The 16,043-nt window shown below is 51.8% G+C and overlaps 2 protein-coding genes across 11 annotated transcripts in view; one reads left to right on the plus strand and one right to left on the minus strand.

The window, feature by feature from the left end:
* ASTN2 (astrotactin 2) overlaps nucleotides 1-16,043 on the minus strand; it is a 357,525-nt gene that overhangs the window by 111,844 nt on the left and 229,638 nt on the right. For both annotated transcript variants that reach the window (XM_054848678.1, XM_054848677.1), the window contains one exon: nucleotides 15,385-15,564. In XM_054848678.1, the coding sequence (XP_054704653.1) occupies nucleotides 15,385-15,564 (180 nt within the window). The remainder of the gene's footprint in view (nucleotides 1-15,384; nucleotides 15,565-16,043) is intronic.
* TRIM32 (tripartite motif containing 32) lies at nucleotides 1,655-7,527 on the plus strand. 9 transcript variants are annotated; one of them, XM_054848681.1, is made up of 3 exons: nucleotides 1,655-1,705; nucleotides 3,022-3,813; nucleotides 4,670-7,527. In XM_054848681.1, exons 2-3 carry the CDS (start codon nucleotides 3,743-3,745, stop codon nucleotides 6,678-6,680), a joined length of 2,082 nt encoding a protein of 693 aa, XP_054704656.1. In that variant the 5' UTR covers nucleotides 1,655-1,705; nucleotides 3,022-3,742; the 3' UTR covers nucleotides 6,681-7,527. The 9 variants fall into 9 exon arrangements, with proteins under 9 accessions (XP_054704656.1, XP_054704654.1, XP_054704663.1 ...); XM_054848679.1 differs by having other exon boundaries at nucleotides 3,698-3,813; XM_054848680.1 differs by having other exon boundaries at nucleotides 1,670-1,705; nucleotides 3,006-3,813.

Consider the following 16,043-nt stretch of genomic DNA (forward strand, 5'->3'; position numbering starts at 1 on the left):
ATCCCTTCCAACTGAACTATTCTGTTCTATTCTAAATAGAAAAAAGTAGAAAAAAATACCAAAACCAGAAGGTGGCAAGAATTGCTGCATTATGCTAGTGCTTTCCTCAGTGCTGGTTGGTAGCTGCTGGAGCAGGTGAGCAACCAACACTGGAAACGTGCTGCAGCTTTTGCTGAAAGGTCTAGGCACGGCCCCAGAGCTGCCAGCACGGCGCCAGCTGCGCCGCACTCCCACCCGGGCACGCCGGGTTTACAGGAAACGGTTAAATTGAGGGCTCACCTCCTCCGAGCCTCCGGACCTTCACCTGTGCATCAGCCCGAGCAGGGCTGGCTGCGGGATACTGCCTGGATGCCGCGTGTGTGTCAAGGACATGGTTCCCCTGGACCTGCCTGCCCAGGGCTGGGCTTCTCCCCGCTCTCACAGAAGAAGCCCCAAACCCCGACATTTACTGATCCGCTGTGCAGCCCCACGGGGTCACAGTAAAACTGGTCTCTCCGCCATCCCGTAAAGCCATCTCATGACGGACGAGCGAATGCCGAGCTGGAACAAGACCGGCGTCACTGACAGCCGTTACAGCACCGCGACCCCGAGAAACACCAGGGCAGGGCAGAGCCACGGTCCGGTGGTGAAACCCCTGCCTCCTGCTACCGCTGCCAGCGTGAGAGCCCGTCTGATGGGCAGAGAGGTCAGGAATAAAGGCTGGAGGGACGAGGAGGAGGAGGAGGGAAATGACTGATTCTATGATTAACGAGTCCAGTCATTAGCCCAGCGCGGGTGTAACGGAGACGCCATCCTTTGCTACCTCCCAGCCGTGAGCGGCAGAACCGAATGACCGGGCAAGGCAAGCTCTCTGATCGATGGCAAACCCCGCAACCGCTCAATTCCCCAACTGCTGATCGCCGGCTGCAGCGCAGAATTGGGGCCACTGTGGGAAAGGAATTAATATCAACCAGGAGGCGCCCCGAGCAAGTCCTTGCATAAGCAACTGCAGCTGCCTATCTAGTCACTGATGATATTTATGCGCATTCACCCAATCAACTGATTACATTTGCTATTCTCTGCCTAAAAATAGTCCTTTTTGTCCTGGGAGTCCATGGGCTGCTCCAATGCAGTTTATGAAATGGACCCAGAAATACAAATTTTCTATAGGTGATGCAAAAGCCGACGCAGGGGCAGGACCGGTCAGAGGGAAGGGAAGGGGATGGGAAGGGGAAGGGGAAGGGGAAGGGGAAGGGGAAGGGGAGGGGAAGGGGCTGCTCCAGCAGCAGTACTGCTGATCAGGGAAAGGGCACAGACCAACCTGCGTCTGCCGAAATCGCACGTGATAACACACCCACAAAAACAAAGAAAACATGTTTCTGTTCCCTTTTTTTTCTTTTAACTTTCCTCGATAGAAACAGCTACAGCACAGGCGCGAAGGAAGAGCCTGGCCGACCTGGGAGCTCCCCGTGCGGGCAGCCCCCTGCTCCATCCCTCGGCGGGGGCAGACCCGGGAGCAGCCTGCGCGCCGTGCCGCGCCGCGCCGCGCCGTGCCGTGCCGTGCCGTCCGCCTGCCCCCGCCCGCTGGACGGGCCCCCCGCTGCCCCCCCGGCCTCCTGCGGGACTCCATCTCCCGGCAGGCTCCGCGGCCCCGCGCACACGTGACGGCGGCGCAGCGGCGCGGAGCATGCCGGGGAGCGGCGCGCGTCCGGGGAGCGGCGGGCAGGTAGGGCGCAGGCCGGGCCCTGCGGCGGCGGCGCCCCCTGGAGGCGGGGTGGGGGCGCGGGGCGGCGGCGGGCGGGACCCCCCCCTTTTCTCCACGGGGGCCGGGGCGGCCTCGGCGGGCTGGGGAGGGGGCGGCCGGGCCGGGCGGCCCCGCCTGGACACCCTACCCCCTCCCTCTTCCCCCGCCGAGCCGTGCCTCTGCGGGATGGGCGCTCCCCGCCGGTGAGAGCCACCCCCCCTCCCCATCCTCGGCGGCCGCGCTGGGGTGGGTCCGCCCTGCCGAGCCCCCCTCAGGCCGCGGCCCACGCCGGGCCTTGCCCGGGCACCTGCTGGAGCCCAGCGGAGGCCGCGGCGGGGGCGAGGGGCGGTGGGAAGGCAGGAGGGTGCGATGAAAACGGCGGTTTGTACCGGCCCGAGCGTCCTGTCGGTCGGTGCGGCCCATACCGCCGCGCGTCTCCCTCCGCAGGGCCGGGCCGCGGGGCTGAGGGTCAGGCAGTGCCACCGCAGGGCTTCAGTGCCGGGTGCTGCCGCCGGCCAGGGACCCGCCAGCATTTGCGGTCAGCAACAGCCCCCCCTCCGAACCCGTCCTGTGGTGCTGCTTTCATAGTCCTCACTGATGCTGTCACCAGCGCTGCTGGAAGGAGTCACGATGCAAATTTTGCAGCTTTACCCTATTATTTTAACTTGGTAATGACACCAGCTAAGGATTACAAGTGAAACAAGTTGTCTCAGCACACACACTAGCTAAAAACTACAGAGCGGGAAGAGAAAACTACGGCAGGAAAATTTTTTGAATATAAGGAAGCCAAACTCACATAATTTACAGAGTTTTATAGCTTGATCCTCAGCTGAGGCTTTCTCTAATACCCTGCTCTGCGTCAGAGGAGCTGCCTTGGGAGGGACTGATACGCAAGAACAACTCGCTGTTAAGGAAACTTCCATGAAGGCATGGCCGAGTGCGAGATAAAGATATAAAGTGCAGCAGTAAAAATAATGTCACGTTACTAAGGCACGCGCTGGCATTCTGATAAAAGCGGTTTATATATGAAAAGAATGTCGTACGAATCATCTTTCTAGAAACCGAACCTAACTTAGAACTAAACAAAATCCCCTCCGCCATTGTTCTTTAATGAAAATACTTGTTTTAAAGGTGGCTTTTTATGTAACTCTCTGGTGTATCTGGTATCTGCGCTGTCCCTCATCCTTCCCTAACCAAGTCTTTTGACATATTTCCAAGGAAAATAAGAATAATGGATCTGGTATCCTGTGTTTCATTTTTAAAAAATCGTTTTAAAATACAGATTTTTCATCCCTCAGAGGAAGGTTTCTGATCTACATGGCAGTGCTCAGGCTTCTGCTTCCCCAGCTGAGATATATGCTAAGAACAAAAGGGAAACGTATCCGGTGCCAGCGGCAGCAAGCGCCTGGAGTGCCCCTGCTCCCTGCGTGCCGGGATGCGATACTTGTCGAGCCAAGGATCAGATCCCAGCTTGGTACTTGGAGATTCTGCTACACCACTGAATCCCCTCCTGAAACGCGGGCTTTAAAGGACTGTGAGCTGCAGCTGATAAATTAAAATGATTTTTTTTTCTTCTCTCTATGAACATAAAGATCTTTTCTTCATAAAGATCTTTTCTTCATTGCGGTTGTCATCTTCCACTCGAGTAAACGGTAAACTGAAATACAGTGAACCTTTCTGTCTGAAATGCTCCCGAGGATGAAGCAGGCAAACCCAGCAGGGAAGCGAGAGTGCTGCGTGCGTGCAGCCATTATTCAGAAGAAGCTGTCTGTTCACATCCCTCTGTGCTCGTCTCTTCATTTTAAAGACTAACTACTTCCTTCTCGTCCTCTCCCCCTAGAAGAAATGTTTTCTTCCCCATTTCTTTTAATGGCTAAGCAATGAAATAGCAAAGGTATTGAAACCCAGTCTACTGAATAATAACTTAATGATGTGAACCCTGTTCTGTTCCTTTTGAATGGATGGCTGCTTTAGCAAGAGAGCTGCTGGGATCTGCTCCCTGCTGGGAGGGATGTGAGGATGGAGAAACCTGGATTGAAGCTGAACAGCAACCAGAGTGGTATAAAACTGAACCAGAACACAAGAATGAGGTCAATGCTGCAAGACTCTGAAATAAGGAGAAATCATATGCAATTAAGCTAAGTTCAAGAACTAATAGTGAACACTTGTAGTATGTATTAACAAATGTTTGGAGTTGTCTGTTAACTCCATTATTGCTAATACCTGCTAGAACACTGCTGCGTCGAGCTGTGTTCAATTTGCATACTGAAGCATGATGCAGCATGGCAGAGGTTAATGAAATACACTGGTGTAAAATCTTCACTGTGTGTTTTCGGTATGTACAGTCATTCCCAGAACGAGCGGAAGCTGACAAATCATTCCTTTTAGTTTCACTTTCTGGCAAACATACGAAACCTTGAAAATTTATTTTGGCTATCTAGAAAAGCAGGCTAAACCAACCACATTTATTTTGTTTGTATCTGATGTCACATCTGAATGCAGGTCTCCAGAGGTGATCTATTAATGTCCTAAAGCGTTGCACCATCTGGTTTCTCTTTTGATGCGCAGCATTTTGAATGCTTGGTTTAATCTCCCTGGGTTTCACTAAATTATGTAAACTTGGAGGCTTGGCAGCGGGAGATGGGCACCATGAGGAGATGATTCAGTCATCAATATCTATTGGGCTTCCTTATTGCTGCCATTACACTTCTTTCAGTTCTACTTATAAATTTTGCAAGTGAATAATTCGTCGCAATTGGAGCTGCAAGTTAGTTTTGGAATTTGCCCACTCTGAGATTAGCTATGACTAATCCATCCTTTCCAAATGCCGAAAAGCTAACTGGGCTTTTTTTTTCCCGGGTTGGGTGATAAATCAGAAATAAATTGCACGTATATGTAACTGCTGGTGATGACATAAATCACATTTCCTTTTTTCTTTCTGGACAGAATCGGAGCACCTTGGAATAGATGTGAGTACAAGACTTTGCACCAGCTAAAGCTGCCTTGGAAAGCCATGGCTGCCGCCCCTCAGCTCAACTCGGATGCACTCCGAGAGGTCCTGGAGTGCCCCATTTGCATGGAGTCCTTCACTGAGGAGCACCTGAGACCCAAGCTCTTACACTGCGGGCACACCATCTGCAAACAGTGCTTGGAGAAACTCCTAGCAAACAGCATTAATGGGATACGGTGCCCCTTTTGCAGCAAAATCACGCGGATCACAAGCTTAGCTCAGCTGACTGACAATCTTACTGTGCTGAAGATCATAGACACCGCCGGACTGGGGGAAGTGGTGGGTCTTCTCATGTGCAAGGTCTGTGGGAGAAGGTTGCCAAGACACTTTTGCAAGAGCTGTAGCTTGGTTTTGTGTGAGCCGTGCAAGGAGACATCACACATGTCCCAAGGGCATAGAGTCATTGCTATCAAAGAGGCTGCTGAAGAGCGTAGGAGGGAATTTGGGACGAGGCTTGCCAGACTTCGGGAGCTCATGGGTGATCTGCAGAAAAGAAAAGCATCTCTGGAGGGTGTTTCGAGAGACCTGCAATCTAGATACAAAGCAGTTTTGCAAGATTACAGCAAAGAAGAGCGCAAGATCCAGGAAGAACTGGCCAGGTCACGCAAGTTCTTCACCACCTCTTTGTCTGAAGTGGAGAAGGTAAATAATCAGGTAATGGAGGAGCAGGCTTATCTGCTGAACTTGGCAGAAGTGCAGATAATGTCTCGCTGTGACTACTTCCTTGCCAAAATAAAGCAGGGAGACATAGCTCTCTTGGAGGAGGCAGCAGATGAGGAAGAACCAGAACTGACAAACAGTCTCCCAAAGGAGCTGACTCTTCAAGAGGTTGAACTCCTTAAGGTGAGCCATGTGGGACCACTGCAGATCGGGCAGGTGGTGAAGAAACCCCGGACCGTTAACGTGGAGGAATCGCTCATGGAAACTGCAGCATCCTCATCGGCATCGTTTCGGGAGCCTGACTTTGTGCAAGAAGAGGCCAGCTGCACACCAAATTCCTCACCAGCCAAGCCAAGGATGCCTGAAGCAGCCACGAGCATCCAGCAGTGTCACTTCATCAAGAAGATGGGCTCCAAGGGCAGCCTGCCAGGGATGTTTAATCTCCCCGTCAGCCTACATGTCACCCTGCAAGGCGAGGTGCTTGTGGCAGACCGAGGCAATTTCCGAATCCAGGTTTTTACCCGCAAAGGCTTTCTGAAGGAGATCCGCCGGAGCCCTAGCGGAATCGATAGTTTTGTACTGAGTTTCCTTGGGGCGGACTTGCCCAATTTGACTCCCCTTTCTGTCACCATGAACTGCCATGGCCTGATAGGCGTGACCGACAGCTACGATAACTCTGTCAAGGTCTACACCATGGATGGTCACTGTGTGGCGTGTCACCGGAGCCAGCTAAGCAAGCCCTGGGGCATCGCCGCCCTGCCTTCTGGGCAGTTTGTAGTGACCGACGTGGAAGGGGGAAAACTCTGGTGTTTTACGGTGGACCGCGGTGTGGGGGTGGTGAAGTATAGTTGCTTATGTAGCGCGGTGCGCCCGAAGTTTGTCACCTGCGATGCTGAAGGAACCATATACTTTACTCAAGGGCTGGGGCTTAACCTGGAAAACCGGCAGTACGAACACCATTTAGAAGGAGGTTTTTCAATTGGCTCCGTCGGCCCAGATGGGCAGCTGGGACGCCAGATTAGCCACTTCTTCTCCGAGAATGAGGATTTCAGGTGCATTGCTGGGATGTGTGTTGATGCCAGGGGAGACCTCATTGTTGCTGACAGTAGCCGTAAAGAAATCCTGCATTTTCCTAAAGGAGGCGGCTATAATATCCTAATCCGGGAAGGACTCACCTGCCCAGTTGGTATCGCCATTACTCCCAAAGGGCAGCTGCTGGTGCTGGACTGTTGGGATCATTGCATTAAGATCTACAGTTACCATCTGAGAAGATACTCCACCCCGTAAAGGCATGTCTCTCAGCAAAGCCTCTTTTGGCAGCAGAGATTCTTCCAGCCTCATTGCAATCTGACAGGAAACAGTGTCAAGCGTTCAGGAAGATTGTGCCATAACCGAAGGGGGTTTGGCATAAAGGCTGTCGTGTTTTGTGTTTAGAAACAAAATAGCTTACGTGGTGGTGGTCTGCTTTTTCTTCTTTTTATAAAATCCATACAATAAAAAAGAACAAGCACGAGAGAAAGGATCTGTCCTTCTGGAGTATTGGTTCCTTGCTAAATGACTGGTCACTCCACTCCATAAACCTCACCTCCTTACGCCACATCTCCTACACTTCCAGTTTCAACCATTGTATCTTTCTTTGTGCCATAAACACTGACTGACTGCTCTAAATCACTTTCCCGTAGAGGACTAGAGAGGCAATCCTCTTCTCGCTGTGGTACTCGCAAGGAACTGGGTAGCAGTTGTCTGGGCAACTACTAGAGAAAGCAATTTCTGATTGCAGCACTGCATAAAACGAAATAGCCCTCTTAAACTGCAGGGAGATGGAGCTTTACTTTCAAACTGACGAGGGACGGTTTTCTCTCTCCGTTTTTCTGATATTCGGGAGATCGCCCCTGTCGTGCCATTTGTGAACCGTGTCTGTTCAATGTGAAGTGAGTACTGTGCAATCATGGGAGACCGAGCCAGAGAACTGCTGTCGGATGGCAACAGGGTTTTTATTACTACTAAGAGTTCTGCTAGGTGGACGGGGGTAAAAAGGAGGGGGCTGGAGGAAAAGAAACGAGGGGAAACCTATGGTTGATATTTTCTGTTGTTTTATTATTAAATGTATCCTGGAAACTGTCCTCGGAAGGTATGTCTGGTATCTAAAGCTTCATGGGGGGGGGGGAGGGCTGGGGGGATAAAACTGGGAGATTGTAGTAAATGAGATTAAATGCAATATATTGTATGTTCACCTGCATGTCACTATTCTGCATTCCAGACCATTGCATTTAGCAAGAGGTTTCCACCCATCTGCACTTTGTACGTGCAAGCTACTCACTGCTGAGATGGGATGAGGGGGGCTGTTTCGCTTTTATTTTTTTAATACTTGGAAGCGCGTCCATTGGTGCATTGCCTTTTTTTTTCCCTTGCACAGCAAAACACTACATTCCTCAGATTTTTTTTTTTTACGGCACCAGCAGGCACCAGAGTTCATGTTCATCACGGCTTTGGGCCAAATGAAGCACAAAACTGCAGCTGTGTGAACCAAGGCCCCCACAGTGCTACTCTCCTGGCTGATAAATGTGTACCTCAGTGTGGTGCTGCTTGCCTAGAATAGTTTATTGAAGGAAAGATGCATTTAAATAGGGCACAGTGGTAGCATGTTAATCTGCCACAGATAATAGTTACACTGCAGTGCATTTATTTGTTGCTATCAACAATGTAGTTGCAAATTTGGGGGCACCACAGACAATATAAAAGCTGATTTTATGGTGGCTGCCATGTTACAGCAAATTGTTTGCTATTTGTGCTACAACATGTATGCAACAGGTGATGATTTTTTTTAAGCTCTTGTATACCTTCCCCTAGTGAAACAGCAAAGTAGAATAGGCTTCAGAGCCACTGCTGCTCCAGCCAGTTGTTTGGCAGTTACAGGGTTTGCAGAGGCAGTGCTGGGAGCAGATTTTGGTGGGATTTGGGGGTTTTTTCCTCTCCCTGTTCTGCTCAGCTAAAGCACTGAGAAAGGCCAGCACAACAAACACCCAGCTGTGTGATGGAGGTGCCCCTCCATCAGGGCAACTTCCTATTTTTCTTGCTATAATTCCATGGAAAGAGCTTTCGGAAAAGGGAACAGACCATGGTAGGTGGTGCTGAGGGAGCTCAAGGGAGCTGAACCCCCCCTTCCCTCCTGAGCTGCTCTGTGTTTGCCAAGGCTACCAACCTGCACATAATTATTTACATTCTCTGCTTCTCTTTTCGGGTGGGAGGGGGCGGGCGCCTGAGGTATGTAACAGCAGTTTGGGGACCCGATCTCATCTTGCGTGTATGGTTTTGGGAGATGATGACTATTACTAGGCTGTTCTGCAGTTAATTACACTGTAACTCAAGGCATTTTTTCCAGTATTATGGTAATGGCAGTTCCTCTCCTCCCGATCTCTTTTAAACATTTCTCCTGTTTCTAAGAACTGCTCCAAGCAGGAAGCTACCGTGGACCTGAATAATTGAAGCAATATTATCTATGATAATATGTGCCTCTGTCATTTTCTGTTCCAACGGATTTTTTTTTTTTTTTTTTTTTTTTGCAATAAACATCACACTACTAGCAATAACATTTCCTGGAGTGCTTGAAGGGACATAAAAGCTGGTCCAGTAAACTGAGCAGCTGGTTACTCCAGCCTGTCCTGGTTACACAGTTCAAACAAAGCGTCTGTCATCTGTCTCTCACTCAGAGATTAAAGAAAAATAACACTACCCTGCGATGCACTGGTGGGCCAGGACACTGCGATCGGCGCCTGGGGGTGTGTGTCGCCTGCGGCTCTTCTTCTAGTCTCGGGTTTCAGGCAGAAAAGGGAAAAAGAAAACCTGCTGTCCCTCGCCCAGGGTATGCACGTCCCCTGGCAAAACTCGACAGTGACTGCGAGATGGTTTCGCAGAGCTATATTTCTTGCCGTGGTGCCCCCACACAGTGTTGTAATCGTCTGACAAACGAGATGAAATGGAGTAATTAAGGACTGTGATGAAATAGTTTGGCTTCTGCTCTCTACCTGGAGAAAGAGCTTGTCTGGTTATACGTATGTGTGTGGTTTTTAAAGATTGTGTAGTAAAGGAAAAATTGATCCAATTAAAAGCGCATTGCAAACGACTCATTTTCTTATTAAAAACACTTCATCTCCTCCCTTTGGTGGCAGATTGGTTTTTACGGCCAGCAGGGATTAGACTTGGCAACACAACGGCTACGAGACCCCTTTTATGCCGTCAGGATGCGGAGGATAAATCTGATCTCCTTGGCAGGTCTCATGTAACTTTATCTGACACTTCCCTACCCACCTCATAAACAAATACTAGAGTTTCATACCTTAATTCATGCCGATACTCCCACAAGGGCAATATCTTATGTTTCACCGTAGCCGATACCTGATGTTTTAAAGGTCTGGTCGAAACTCACTGGCACCAAGCGCTCGGTAAGGGGACGTGGAAGCCTGGCTGCAGGCTTCAGCACCCACCTCCCCGGCTTCTCGAGGGGCTTTCTGGCTCAGCTCTGCCCCGCTGTCGAGGTGACATATTCGCTGGGGCTGGTAGGAGTGCTGCTGTGAGGGTTCACCTATTAGTCTGGATAATTTTAATGAATGCTGCCAAAAAAAAAATGCATTAGAAACAGTGTATTTAGGTGGAGCCGAAGGAAAGCTGAGCATCAGCACGTGCAGGTCCTCCCCTGGTCCTGCTACCCCAGCTGGGTTTGCTGATCTGGGTGAAGGTTTTTATCACTTGGGCTCATCTCAAATGATATTAAACAGCTCTTTAAACAGATACGAGTTGCTGGTTTATCAAACACATATGATCCTTGCAGAACAACTGCCGCGCCGGTGCTGTTAGACTTACCCTGCCGTTTTATGAGAAGTTATGATTTCTTAGGGTAGCGGCAACTAAACCGCGAACGTTTGTTCTGGACAGCAACCGAGAGCCAGGGTTTCTAAAGGGATGAGGCGGGAGAGCCTGTTTCTTAATCAAAGGGGGCAGAGCTACAAAAGTAAAAATAAAGCCAGATGCTTCGAGTCTTTTCTATTGTATAGCTTAAGTGATTTTTCTGGGTCATTACTCAATGCGAGGATTTAAAGTTATTTCATTTTGCACAACTAATTACTCTACTTGCCTGGCAATTTTGGATTACAATGAGCAGTGCATAAGGTCATTTAGCAGACTGAGTCACAGCACATATTTCAGTCTAAACTAAATTTCACGGCAACCAGCTAGACTGTTTTTTCCTCCTCCGAACAAAATGTCAAAATCTGGGGTTTTGAAATAAATATAATGCCATACACCACAAGCAGTAAGTGTGTTAGAAAGGTAATAGAGTGGTTATTTATAGGAACAGATCTCAAGGACAGGGAAATTCTATACGCTTTAGTTCTGACCAAGTAGGTATAAGGGAAAGCCATCATCTCCTTTAATAGATGCAAAGCTTGCCTTACAGCTTTCTTAATGCACCTGATTGTGCCTGGGAAATGAAAACTAAAGGTTCCCGCGGACTAGTTCGATCTTAATTGTGTTGCGGCAGTACCAGACCTGAAGGGAGATGAATGAGACCTTGAGAGGACAGAGGGGATCCACAGACCCTACTCGGAGGAATACGCACTGCTATTTTAGCAGAGCTCGAGGCTGTATGCTTGAATTTTATGAAGATTTTTGTCTAAACTGCTGAGTTCACAAGAAAGCATGAAAACTGTAACCTCTTAAAGGTAAATACAACTGATGACGTATGGTCCAAGAGAAGAGAAGCAAGTATTGGGGAGGTGGGTGGGTGGAAAGCCTTAGGGAGCGTGACAGGACCTGTCAGGGCACAGCCCCTCCGTGGACCAGTTTAATGCAAGAGGTGTTACCATTTTAATGCAAGAGGGAACATCTTTCACACCTGTAGCAGCCACTTTCAGAGCTCAGCTTGCTGAGCACCCAGCGTGGCCAGGTAACCTCAGCCAAGGAAACTCTAGAGATCATGGGAAATGCCAGAAAAACATTTCACTCACTGCAGACATAAAGCGCTACTGCAGCCCAACACTCGGGTAGTGAAACCCCCTGAATCTCTTCCACCCTTGTACGTCAGCACCTCTCCCTGCTCCCCGCTCCCCCAGCCGTGCGTCGCCCAGGTCCGCGGTGGCAAGGGAGAGCAGCTCCCGCAAGCCTGCCCGCTCCTCGGCGGCAGCACGCCACCGACACACCGTTTCTTTTTCCAGCTTTTCCCAGCTGGAGAACAGGAGTCTCCCACGCTGAGGCTCAGCTAGTCTGCACCGCGAGAAGGAAAAGAGTTGTCACTCAAATGCTTGACAAGACGAGACCCTCCGCATTACTGCTGATAACGTCTCCATTTTCTTTAAGTGCCGGAGCACTTACAGACATTTGTTCTGCATTTTGTGTATCGCAGTGGGAACGAGCAAGCTGGAACAGCTCTTGGGGAAATCCCACTGGGGCTGTCAGATTTTGCTATCAGAGCAGCTCTTCCCTTTTCCTAACCAAGCTCTCCTCCTCCTCCTCCTCCAGCCGCACCGAGGGGCCACAGAGCAACCAGGTCTCTGATAAACCTTTAGCAGGGACTGAAGCGGTCCCTGGCAGGTGGATTTGCTGGACGGAGGGATTGCTCTCTTTCCTCCCGTCAGTCTCTTTGTGGTGGGTTGACCCCCAGTCTCTACCTCCAGTTTTATCGCTGAGCGTGGCATTATACGGCGTGGACCAGCCCAGACTGGGTCAGCAGTCCTGGCTGTGTCCCCTCCCAGTGTCTTGCCCACCCCAGCCTACTCGCTGCAGGGCCATCGTGGGAAAGAGAGGAAGGCCGGACGCTGTGCAAGCACCGCTCGGCAGCAGCCAGCACGCCGGGGCGTTAGCAACACTGGTTTAGCCACAGATCCGAAGCGCAGCACCACAGGAGCTGTGACAAAGCCAGTTCACTCCGTCCTGGGCAGACCCAGCAGAGCCTTACACGCGACAGGAGGTGGCCGGGGGTGTCGCGTTAACCCCAGCTGTTAAACGAAGGTGCTCACACAATTGGTACGGATTTAATGAGGTGCCGTCAGCATTAAATGCTGGCTTCGACGGGGAGAAAAACGACGCGTGCTCCCATGGCACAGATCAATGGCCGGGTCGATCTCAAGGTCCCCGCTCGGAGGCTACTCTGATGAGTTAAAGCATTGCTTGGCTGCACAGAGCCAGAGCAAGCAGACCAAAAAATGGGCTTTTAATCACCGCATGACATAAAATTGGGGTTTGGGTTGGTTTGCTCATGGGCTAGCGCGGTTCCTAGAGGGGGGCCCGGGGGATTTTTCCACATCTGCCCTGGAAGGAGCGCGGTGCTCAGTGCCTCTCTGCCGCTCGCGTCTGCAGGATTCACTCCTGCAAATCCTTAGGAACAAGGGTGGAGGCTCCCTTGCCTCCCCCCAGCACACTCCTTATCTCCTTGCAGGAGGAAAGGGAACATTTTGCATTTCTACAGGCAGAGCAGCCTGCAAACGCCGGCAGTGCCTGCAGCCCACCCGTCCCGGCAGGGCGGTGGGTCCGGGCAGCGAGAAGCCACCAACTTTCTGCTGTCCCTGGTGAGAGCCAGATCGCTTTCTCCTCCGTTTGGCTGAAGGAAGCATTCTGCAGACACCGACCCACGTCACGGGCTGCTGTGCCGGCTGCGAGCGCGGCGTTCGGGCTGCTCCAGCCTCGGCAGAGAGCCAGCGCCTGGCCCGGCGCTTTACAAGGAGTCCAGCTGCCAGCGGCACGGTCTCCTCTTCGAGACCATGTTTTCAATTAGGGCTCGATGCGCAGATTGTGCATTTTATTGGTGGAGGCCTCCTCCTGAGGCCTGCCGATTGATTTATGAAGTTGATTACAATATTAAAATAATTTTGTGCGATGCTGCAAACACGCCGCAATGTGCATTTCTATCATAGTTGGTGCCGTTCCAATTAGCTCGAGACTCTCTTCTCCCCCTCCTCTTCTGACCTGCTTTGTTCGCTAACAAATTACAGTTATCCTGGCCTTACTTTTGTATTTATTAGAGATGATGCATATGTGTGCTCTCTGAGTAGTTCGGAAACGAGCTGGCTAGCAGCGGGGAGCCTGGCGGGCCAGAGCTGTTTCCGAGTGGAGAAGGCATCCAGAACTGTCTAGCTGGAGCTATTTATTCAGATCCTCCTTATGTCACTGGCAAAATGAGGGTAAATCAGTGGAGAAGCTGGGAATAAAATCCGTCTACCATAAACAGCAAGCTCTTTCTCTGAGCTAACTGGGGTTTCTCCAGGAGAGAGCTCTGGGTTTCCCGTGACACCTTCCCTATCCACAGAGCTCACCTCCCCTCGTGTCGGCAGGAGCCCTGAACATCTGCCAGGTCCTTCCCAGAGCATTTTCTGGCCACCAAAGAGCTAAGTACAACCCTTGTCCCCTCTGCGGTACCCACAGCCCCAAAGTTCAACCCCGCCGATCCCACCAGGTACCGAAGCTACAGACGGAGCCACGCACCCAGTGCCCAAACGCTGCACGGCCAGGGATTAAACGCTTACATCCAGGCGTTACCTGCAAAAGCCCCAGGGGATCCCTGGGGTCCCACAAGTGCTTTGGGACGGTGGGGAAGGACGCCCCGGATGCCCCCTGCGTGCCAGGGCAGCCCTGCGAGCGGCACGGGGCGGGCACGGCTGCAGGGGCACGGGTGGGAGGCGGGCGGGGAGCGAGGCAGCCTGCCCTGGCCCGCTGCATACCATGGACTAAAAAGGAAATTATTTTGTCAGCGAGGCACTGCTTGCCTTCAGGCCCTGTGCCACCGCGGGGCTTTGCGGCAGAGTCCCGGGAACCACCACTGCCCCTGGCCGGGGGGAAGGTGGGGGCTCAGAAAGGGGGGATATTTCACCACCGGTCATCTCCCCTCGGGCCCCGGCACCACGAACCAGCGGTGATGCTCGTGCCAGGCTCAGACCGCAGAGGCTGCCTCTCGCTCCCACCCAGCATCTCCGGAGAAACCCTGCGTCTGCAGGGGCCACCGAGCCACTCCGGGTCTGCTCCCGACACGTTTGCCCGGGGACTGCAGGGAGTGCACCCAAATAATTAACAACATCGTGAGTACGTAAACAAGGCACCTCCACCACGCTCTCTCCTGCTAAACAGGGGCATCGCTACGGCAAACTTCACTTACCACTATTTAAATCCCAAACAAACAAGCACAGGGTGTTATAAATACGCTTACAAGACGAGCTGCGCTAGGAAGAGAGGAAAATGAGCAGAGAGCGACGGAGGCGGCGGGTGGGAGCACACCTCTGGCTGCTGGCTTGCACAACGCAAGGCCGCTCTCAGCAGCACCCACGGGGCGGTTTGCAAGTGCCTTTACAACCTCCGTTACTATCGGCCCTACAACAGGCCCTATGAAACATCACAGATGTTTTTCAACGGAAAAATAGCAGACCCAGGGAATATCCCCGAGTCCCTGGAGGAGAGAGATGAATTGGCAAATAGAAGGCTACAGCGATAAGGGAGTTTTTATAAACATAACCTAATTGTATTACTTCAAAGTCCTGAAGTTTATTGCCCTGTTTAATGATGTGTCTCATTATTTATGGTGTAGCACAATGAGTCTGCTATTGATTTAATACACTTCCTTAAAGACCATCATTGTCACAAGCAATAAAACGAAGCCATTCTGAGCCAGCTCAATTATGTCACATCTCCATCACCCGACCCCAAGCACCCCCGGCGTGCGGGGGCCGGGGGCAGGTGGTGAAGAGGGTCCCCCGGGGAAGGATGGAGCCAGAGTGCGGCAGCCGGAGGGCAGGAGCAGGCAGGATGGGTTCACCTGGCTCGGGGGTGCTGCCCATGGACACGTACCACCATCTCCTGCTGCTGGGCACTCCGTTTGGTACAAGTCTCCCGTCTGCGCCCACGAACCGGCACGGTGATGGTGTATGCACGGGGGAGAGGGGACGACGGATGGAAACCAGCACGAATGATAACCGGCATTTGTGCCCCTGCCCGTCCCTGCCGCCCTCCTCACCTTTCTGGTACTGGAGCCAGAGCTGCTGCTGGACCTTCTTGCTGGGGAAGTGGATGGTGCAGCTGAACTCGGAGCCGTACAGTGCCTCCGCGATGTAGTGGGAGCCAAACTGCTGGATGAAGGAGAGCAGCTCCTCCCGGCTGCTGTCCTTGTTGAGGATCTTCAGGATGTTTGCAAAGCCTGTGGGAGGGAGGCAGGCGATCAGCAGCCACGGCCCGGGGGAAGGAGACCCAGGAGATCCCCTGCTCAGGACAAACACGTCCCCACATGGGCGCAAAGGCAGTGCCTCCTCCCTTGCCTCCCTGGTCTACATGTTCCTTTGGAATCCACAACCTGCTATTTACCCTGGGCCGTGGCTCTGGCATCCTTCTATGATTCTTCTCCCTAAGAGATCTCTCAAATCAATTTGTAGGGGTGTACATGTGACTGCACGTGTGCGCAGACACACATATCCACACACAAACATCCTCCCACCAGCTCCATCCCGTTTTGCCGGCTGCTGGGGACATCATCATCGCTCTCCCCCGAGGATGTGCTTGGCCCTTCCTTTGCAGTAACCATAACCAGAGATGTTCTCCTGGTGTAATCCCCAGCGTAAACACCCTGCACGACCCATAACTAGTTTTAGGAAAGCTGGAGGCAGCCCAGAAGGACACACG

The sequence above is a fragment of the Grus americana genome, chromosome 20 (assembly GCF_028858705.1).
Source record: "Grus americana isolate bGruAme1 chromosome 20, bGruAme1.mat, whole genome shotgun sequence".
Lineage (NCBI taxonomy): Eukaryota > Metazoa > Chordata > Aves > Gruiformes > Gruidae > Grus > Grus americana.